At 28.7% G+C, this 9,534-nt stretch overlaps 2 protein-coding genes across 2 annotated transcripts; one reads left to right on the top strand and one right to left on the bottom strand.

The window, feature by feature from the left end:
• Positions 1-676: 676 nt before the first annotated feature.
• On the bottom strand, positions 677-1,553 carry LOC107447810 (NADH dehydrogenase ubiquinone). The gene has a single exon (XM_016062837.3). The coding sequence runs from the start codon at positions 1,509-1,511 to the stop codon at positions 753-755; it is 759 nt and encodes a 252-aa protein (XP_015918323.2). The 5' UTR covers positions 1,512-1,553; the 3' UTR covers positions 677-752.
• A 3,644-nt stretch (positions 1,554-5,197) lies between these two features.
• On the top strand, positions 5,198-8,597 carry LOC107447804 (CXXC-type zinc finger protein 1). Its single transcript, XM_016062830.4, has one exon. It carries the CDS (start codon positions 5,776-5,778, stop codon positions 7,444-7,446), a length of 1,671 nt encoding a protein of 556 aa, XP_015918316.1. The 5' UTR covers positions 5,198-5,775; the 3' UTR covers positions 7,447-8,597.
• Positions 8,598-9,534: the final 937 nt, after the last annotated feature.

Raw genomic sequence — 9,534 nt, 5'->3', positions numbered from 1 at the left:
AACAAAAAAATTACATTAAAATATGCTCATAACTTTTTAATAAATATATCTAAATGCACGTTAAAATGTTGTTGATAGATATTTAGGCAAAACTCGTAATTTCCTTCTTTTGTTTGATGCTAACCTACTTCCAAGAACTCTGATATGCTAGGGTTCTAAAGCCACTGTTGTTACATATTCAGAACTAAGTATAATATAAAATATTAATATTTTAAAGATTATTTAAAAAATTTTAATAATATTTTTATAATTTACATAACACACAGTATATGAATAAGTGTCTTAGAGGCAGTTAAATTAAAAGGCAAACACACATGTGATATTACCTAAATTTTTAGATTCTATTACTATCACATTGAGAAGAGTAAACATTAAAATATGAATGCAGTATTATATAATATTTAACACAATTTTAAAGCTTGCCCAAATCATAATATTTTACTTATACTACATGTTTAAAATGTAAAATTTCTACACTTAAAATGTTTCTATATGTTTTCCACACTATTTTTTATTTAAATAATTATATTTACTTGATTGTGAAAAAGAATATGATATTGAATTATAAAAAAGATCAGTATTTTTTTCTTATTTTCATGTTTTAGCGATATTACTGAAACGATTTTTAATATCTAGTAGCAAAAAATATATCTACAACAAAAAATACCAATATATATATATTTTTTTAATTCCTTTTATTAATTTTTAAAATTACTACATAAATACAATTTTATATACAACTAATAATTTGCTTACAAATCTGATCGAACGCCAACCCCAGGTCCAGGGGGTGGCTCAGTGAGAGAAGTTAACCCTCCTGCAGGCTCACAAGCAAGTCTTCCATTGCGAGGACCAGCTTTCGGCACTCTACCAGCTCTTAAATCATCAAGTATTTCATCAACATCCTCAACAGTCAAATCTTCATAATAATTATCATTAATTTGGAGCATTGGTGCATTGACACAAGCTCCAAGACATTCAACAACATTCAAAGTGAACATACCATCCTTCGTTGTACCCCCAACATTAACACCAAGATTCTTTTTGCATCTATCGGTGACATCTTCAGCTCCTCGTAACATGCACGGAGTAGTACCACACACTTGAACATGGTACTTGCCAATAGGATCCCGATTAAACATTGTATAAAATGTAGCAACTTCATATACTCTCATACGGGGCATTTTCAACATATCAGCGACATAGTGCATAGCAGATAGGGGTAACCAACCGTACTGTCGTTGGGCTAAATCTAGTAAAGGAATGACAGCCGCAGCTTCGTGGCCTTCGGGATAGATATTAATAATCGATTCAGCTCGTTTTAAGTTTTCTGGTGTGAATTCAAAAGGAATTTCAGGGTTGTTTTTATCTGTATCTCTGTGAACAAATAATTTGTCACTTTTATAAGTAGATGAAGTATAAATCATACCCACATTTGTGCGTTGAGGAGAAATTTTCTTCAGGACGAGCTGATTTCCATATCGCAGTAATGAACGAGCTACGCTCTGCATTTTTTCACAGGAAGCTATAAGTTAAAAGCATAAAATAATAAAATTTAAGTACAAAAACATAAAACACGTAAATACAAAAACTAAAATAATAAGAGTCAGAAAACATTAAAAGAATAAATTACTGTAAGAAATATATTCTTGGAATAATCCTCAGACAATTACTTAGATAGCCGACATGAAATGAAAGAGGAGTAAACTAAGAAGCTATGTAGTTAACAATCAAAAGCTTAATCCTAAAATAAAAGTTTTTTAGGTAATTAGTAGTTACAGCAGAGGGTGATATCATAATATGAAGTAGAGGTGTAACGAATAGTGATTTGGCTGAATAGTTTGAATTTGGCTGAATAATGTTTAGCGGCCAAATAGCAAAAAAACATTTTATGAAAAAAATCATTAATAAATATTATTTTTTATACAGAAATAAGATCAGTCATTGAAAAATAATCAAAACTTAGCTGTATTATATTGATATGGGGTCAAGGGAAAATACTTTAATAGAAATGTCTAAGATAATAAGACATTAAGAGAATTACAAATATTTAAGATAAAAAAAAACTGACTAACAGCAATTAAAGAAAATGAAAACTGAAGTTGTAAAGTTGAAAAAAAACAAAAAAGAAAGAAATAGAAAAATAATAACTTTTTAATTTTTAAAACAAAACGGCACTTTTCCATTTCGTCAGTGCAAGTAACTTAGGCTATTTTATGTATTTATTTATTTTTTAAAAGAAAAACTTAAAAAAAAAACACAATTTAATTTACTTGTACTTAGTAACTTTGCATTGACGACTTTATCTCCTGCGCTGGTGAAATAGAAAAGTACCAACAAAATTTTAATGCTAAAAATATCATTTTCTGGAGAAAAAAAAACATGAAAAGAGATCATGTCTATCGGAGATGCTTATAAAAATGCAGAGCTACCATAAAACCACCTGCAGAAAAAACAAAGATTTTATACAAAAACCAAACAGAAATAAAAAAAATCAATCCTAATTTTTGAAGGAAAAATTTAAAGCTGAACATTTCAGTTTTCTCATTACCATATTTTCAAGGAAATCATTAAATTCTAATAGAAACCCTCTTAATTGCTGGATCATAATAAATTAGCCTTTAAAAACAAAAGTTCTTTGACAAATAGAAACCAAATAGAATAGCTAGATAGAAACCAAAACAAAGACTAATCTTAATTTTTAAACAAAAGATTTAAGGTTAAAAATCTTAATTTAACTTTTTTACAATGCCATATTTTAACAAAAAAAAAAAAAAAAGAGAAAATAAAAGAATCAGGTTCATTAGAAATGCTCATTAAAAAATACTGTCACAATAAAAATGCTGATAAATAGAAAAGTTAACAAAAAAAAATCAAAACAGAAAAAAAATTGGTCTTGGTTCTGAAATATAACTTTAACGTAAAGAATGACAGTTTTCTATGTTACTAGTTAACATACAAGAAAACATACAAAACGTGTATGTTAATACAAGAAAAAAGTGACAATAAAAGAATAAAAATCAATTAGAAATGCATTGTTAATATGTTGTGTATTAGTTTAAAAAGAAAATGCAAGGATGAAACAAAAAAGTTCTCAATTTTAAAAACAAAATGTTGAAAACCGATGAAATTGACTTGGCCAAATATGATTAAAAAAATTTTAAAAATCAGCATTACAAAACTCATGATCAGCATTACAAAACTCATGGTTCAGTATAAACTAATCTAGTTTCAATTCTTTTACTTTCACTTTTTCCTGTGTCTTTGAGAACTTAAATTAACAAGTTTCAGAACTTAAATATGTGTAAAAACTACTTCTAATAATGTATAGTAAAAATGCAAAATTTTAAATTATTCTTTATTAAATCTATAAAAATCCCCCTGCCCTAAAAAAAAACTTAAAAATTATTTTGGAAATAATACTTTGCCGAACATTCGTCCAGCCAAATATTTGGCAAAAGGGCCGAATAGGCAGAATATTAAATAGTGGCTAAATATTTGTTACATTCCTAATATGAAATATTGATTTGATTAGAACATTGCTATAATGGTATTTTAAGAATTATTCTCACACTATATCTTACAATATTGAGTATATGATTAATTTTGATCATAATATCTTGATCATTATCAATAATGATAAATATGAAGTAGGATAGTGCAGCGAGTACAATTAATAAGGATAATTATGCAATGCAATAATATTATGATCAATATATCAAGTATTTTCAATAGTTATGACATATGATATTATCATGAATGTTGATATGAGGGATTCTATTAGGGCAGTGTTTCCCAAACTTATGACTTTTGTGTACCCTTTCTAAATTTTTCGTACCGCTGTGTACCACTAATAAAGAAATTAATGTATTTCTTACTATAAAAAAAATTACACTACAGTTAAAAATCACAACTGGCTGTTGACAGAAATAGTTATTAACTGTTAACTCTGCAAAACATAGCCAATAGAAAAATACGTAATCATAAATTTTCATGGCCAGCACTGTTTTTAAATAAAATTTTTTGAAATTTCGTTAGTTGCAGGATATTTCGCATAAGAACGCATACCCCTGCTAAACTGCTCCCGTACCCCTGGGGGTACGCATACCACACTTTAGGAAACACTGTATTAGGGCTTACAAAACTATTGATAATGTAAAATAGCTTGGGGATATTTCCGTGTCGTGATCTGAAGAGCTTTTTATAGTTGCCAAGATGCCAAATGGATTTTAAACTTTCAAGTTTAAAGAGAAAACATTTATTGGTTTGTCCAGGTGTCAATATGAGTTGATTCCTTTCTGTGAAGATTTTTTAGTTTCTCACTGATCACTGCATGGAAATCGCGGATACTTGTTGATTATTTTTTGGCACAGATTATGAAATGGAAATATTCCAAGTAGTTCAGTTAGATAAATAACAATGCTTATAAAAAAATATGAATCCGAAGAATATTTTTGTATAACTATCTGCATTCAATTAATTGCCAAGTTTTGGTGACATCTAGGCAGAAATTAAAAAAATATCAAAAGAAAAGAGCAAACTAGAGGGTACAGGGAAGATTTCCGTATCGTGATCTGCAACAGAATAATCGTCAAGTTTTAACAACTTCCATAATGATCAGTGCACAAACAGGTTCCTATGTAGAATATCCTCACAGTATTTACAGATGTAATGTTTGGGTATTAAGTTTACAATATCACCCAGCAATATTAATAACCATATAAAATTATCACAAAGAATCTGTGGAAAGAGTAAAATCTTAAATATAAATTTTCCTATCTTTAATTCACAAACTCTTTTTTTTTCCTGATTTTTGAAATTTAAAATGTATTTGTGAAAAGGTAGTACGAAAACTAAGATTTTAGTAGAACTGTTAAATATAATTTTAATAAATTTTTAGAACAGTTACAAAATATCAGTTTAAACTTTGCTTAGAATGATCAACAAACAGTTAGACTTATACCTTGCACATTATATGTTGTAATTTTATTACATGCACAAAAATAGAATTTAAAAAGTTTCATATCAAAAGCGAATAAAAATTTTTTTCATCAAATATAAACATTCAATTTATAATCCCGCAAACATGCTTTTAATAAGGTTATAATGACCTATTACAGCTAAGTACTGATTTATAAGACTTACATTTCACTGAAATGTAGTTTTTTCTGATATTCAGTAATTATAAGTCAAGTAAGAGTGGCGAATTTTAAATATAATTTCTTAATCGCGAAAGTTTAATTTCACGTCGACTACTCTTGTTTACAAACTTCGACTTTCAAGATGTCAGAAGGAGAGAACGTAAATAGTAATTTTTTGTTCAGAAGTAACTTTCTAAATGGTAGTTTCAAATAAAAATGTGTGTTTTTGAACGCAGTTTAAAAAATTCGGATCACGCAGAAGAAAAAGTTGTCTATCTAAAAACCTTTCATTGAAAGTCCATTTCAGAAAAAGAAATTACTATGTTTAATTAATATTTATTTATAAATCGAAAAAAATTGACTCTGGAAATTTTTAGACAGAGCAATTTATATTCTTTAATTTTTAAAGCTGTTGTCCGCTACAATTTAATACTATTTCGCTCGAAGTGATACACAAGTATTTGTTAGAATATATTTGGCAATAGATACTGCTCTTGTTTACATTCGTATCGCGATCTTGTGAACAAGTAAACAACTAATATTCTTGATCAAATATTTTTAACTAAGAAATACCTGATATCTTGAATATCTACTGCTGTGTTCAGTATTTACTTATTAAAATCATAAAATCCACATGGACTCATCGGAAGAAAGTAGCAATTGGATGGGCGACAGTAAATCTGATCATTTGCACAGTTACTCTAAACCTCCTGCTGTCAGGGATTCTGACAGTGATGGAAATGATGATGATGAATTAGTTTACTGCATTTGTCGAACTAAAGATACCAATCGCTTCATGATTGGTTGTGATAGTTGCAATGAATGGTACCATGGTGATTGCATAAGTATAACTGAAGAATATGCAAAAAATATTAAACAGTTTTTTTGTTTGATGTGCAGAGAAAGAGATCCAAGTTTAGCCATACAATTTAAGGAAAAGAAAGAAAAATCGGTGCTGAAGAAAGTTGATTCTGATATTGTTAAAAATTTTACTGTTACTTTTGATGATGACATTAAGGATAAGAGAAAAAATCGCAGATGTGGCGAATGTGTGGCTTGTTATCGAAATGAAGATTGCGGACGATGTGATTACTGTAAAGATATGCGAAAATTTGGTGGACAAAATAAATTGAGGCAAAAATGCAGACAGAGGCAGTGCATGAACTTTGGGCATAAAGTGGGTAAAAAACCAAAAAGTATCCCTGATTTTCTAAGTGATGAAACTGAAGATAAAGATCCAACATTTAATTTTATTGAGCCACCTCCTGTTTTACAAGCCAGAAATTCCAATGATGAAGACGAGGATGATGACAGAGATGACGACTATGATCCTTATAAAAGACGATCTTCTCACTCAAATTCCAGGCACAAGCGACGATCGGGGAGGCAAGTTGAAAAGCATAAAGGTCGAAAAATCGAACATCGTAAAAAGCATAATGAAAAGGAGAAGAATTCCAGCAAAAAGGATAATGATACTCTTAGACAGTGTTTTGGTCCTGGCTGTGTTTTTCCAGCTTTGCAAAATTCTAAATATTGTTCCGATGAATGCGGTTTAAAGCTGGCAACAAATCGAATTTATGAGATACTTCCACATAGAATTCAGCAGTGGCAAAGATCTGTCAGTGTTGCTGATGAAAATAATAGAAAATCTTTAGAGAAAATAAGACGGGAATTACAGGACGCTAAAGATCGTTTATCTGAGCTGAACAAAAAGCAAGAAAATCTTGAAAGAACCATTGAAAAGGCCAAAAGAACATCATTTGCTGCTGATCAAGAAAGCTTAGAAGGGGAAACAGAAGAAGCTGAAATTAGTATCTATTGTGTCACCTGTGGACATGAAGTTGGTGCTAAAAATGCTCTAAAACATATGGAAAAATGTTTCAACAAATATGAAAGTCAAACTTCGTTTGGCTCCTTTTATCAAACAAACATTGAAGGAAGTAACATATTTTGTGACTATTATAATGCTCAACAAAGAACTTATTGCAAGCGTCTTAAAATATTATGTCCAGAACATTCCAAAGAACCTAAAGTATCAGACGATGAAGTTTGTGGCTGTCCTCTTACGGATGGAAAATACAAAGAAGAGTTTTGTCGTGCTCTTAAAAAAAAATGCGTGAAGCATCATCAGTGGGAAAAATTTAGAAAAGCAGAAATTGATCTGGATAGAATGAGAGTTCTCTTCAAATTAGACGATTTAATTGAACAAGAAAGGAACATTCGTCAACAAATGGCGAATCGATGCAGTGTTCTTGGTTTAATGTTGCACCAAACTGTGTCCCATGATGACTTATTACAACTATAATTAGATGCTGGAATTAATTATTTTTTTGTACTATTTTAAAACTCAGTACTAAACATGGAACAGTGGCACCCAGAAGCTCAACTTCAATTAAATTTCCTTAAGAAAAGAAAAGTTATGTAATCACTTTAGAGGGCAACAGAAAAAAAAATCCGAGCCTATTTAATGAGGAAAAAAATGCATTGGCACGTTATACATAGATTTATATAAATCTGAATTTTTATTTCAAACTCATTTTACCTACCTAATTCTTCTGTGTGATAAAATATTTATATCCTAACTACAAACGATTCTTAAGTTTTTCTTTAAGAATATTTTTTTATCAAAATGACCTAAAACTTTAATGTTAAATTTGTAAGAAAATCAGAGCTCTTTGTATAATACTATGCTTGAGCTAAATATTTATCTGTTAAAAAAAATCGATTTCATAATAAAAAAATACTTGTACCTGTAAAAAAGTTAGTGTTTTTACTCTTTTGATGTAAAATTTTTATGAAACATATTTTTCATACTTTTTTCATTATTTTGTATTAATAGCCAAATAAGTGAAAAATATTATATTTAGCATTTTAATTATTTATGGTTATGAAATGAAAATTGGTGACTTTTCTGCGTTAAAGATAAAACCTTCCGAATAATAATTTTTAAAATCAGTTATTTAGATCTAAGAAAAGCATAGTTCATTGTTGAAATTTCTTTAATTTACGTAATCAATTATTGATAAATTTTTGAATATGAATGAAAAAAATATTTTTCATGCTTTTTATATTTTAGTACAAATATAATTCCAATAATCTAACAGATTTTTTTAGTGGCTATTGAATTGGTTTTTATAATTAAAAAATTCTAAAATATATTATTGTTTGTAAATAGAGCGTCGGGAAAAAAAAAAAGAAGCAGCAAACCAGTGTCCTACTTGCATCAAAGGGTTAATAATCGAAAGGATGCACCTCGTTGTTTGGCTGCCTCAGGCTGTTGCCCTTTTTCTGAATGTCACTGGCATAGAAGTTTGTGCAAAGAGACGTTTTATTTTATCTCATATTTATTAAAACATAATTTTTTTTCAAAGCATATATAACATTGTTTAAAAATGAATGTTTTTACGACGTAGATTAGATTCAGACTAAAGTAGAAAAATAAAGAATAAAGTTGTATGGCTCTTGTATTATTTGTGTTTCTCACTCAGTGCTTTTAATGTTTCAGTAATTAAACATTTATGGGTTTTCTAAATGTTAGATATGCTTTTTTATAGAGTTATCATTTTTCTAGAGGAAAAAAAATTTTTTTGTTCCAGAGGACATTTTTTCAAAAATATGCATTTTTTAAGGTACTTGCGTATTATCCATCATTGCACCAAAGTCATTTTGGTATCTTTTAAATTTATTTTATAAAAGTAATTAATTATAAGAAATTGACAAAATATAAATGTAACTTATTGCAAAAAATGAGATATTTAAATTTAAACCTCTTCAAAATTTATTTTCAAATTTGGTGAAAATGGTCGACGGGATAATACGTACCTTTTTTAAATTTATCATTCGTTCTATTCTTGTTGGAACATCATTTTATAGCTAAATATACAATTCAGAATACTTCAACTATTAATTTAAGTTAAATTTTGCATCAGTTTTGTTGTAAATACTATACGCTTGGAATAAGTTTGTCTTCTCAGACGAGAAACTATTTCTTATGCAGCAACTGTCTCGACCCTCAAAATGATAGAATATGGAAAATTTCTATTTATAATAACCTTAAGAACCAGCAATATGCTCCACGTTGTCGAAATTATTCACCTGTAATGATTTGGAAGGGGCCATTTCAAAAAGAGTTAAACTCCTATTTGTTTTTATTGAAAAGGGAGTAAAAATCAATTCTCAATATTATAAATAAATTCAGCTTAACTGATCATATGTAAACATCTTGCAGAAATGCTAACAGATGTTCTATCTGATTTTTAGCAAGCATACAGTATTCATGAAATGAAAATATATCAAATCAGATTTACTAACTAAATGAAATCACATGCTATGTTAATTGCATTCTAACCTTTTCTGACATTCAATTGGATCTTAACAATTCAAGTAGATTACA

The sequence above is a fragment of the Parasteatoda tepidariorum genome, chromosome 4, assembly GCF_043381705.1.
Source record: "Parasteatoda tepidariorum isolate YZ-2023 chromosome 4, CAS_Ptep_4.0, whole genome shotgun sequence".
NCBI classification, from domain to species: domain Eukaryota; kingdom Metazoa; phylum Arthropoda; class Arachnida; order Araneae; family Theridiidae; genus Parasteatoda; species Parasteatoda tepidariorum.
This window is presented reverse-complemented; position numbering and strand designations above follow the sequence as displayed.

Coding starts and splice junctions, on each gene's coding strand:
- LOC107447810 (XM_016062837.3), bottom strand. CDS start 1,511: ATGCAGAGCGTAGCTCGTTCATTACTGCGATATGGAAATCAGCTCGTC.
- LOC107447804 (XM_016062830.4), top strand. CDS start 5,776: ATGGACTCATCGGAAGAAAGTAGCAATTGGATGGGCGACAGTAAATCT.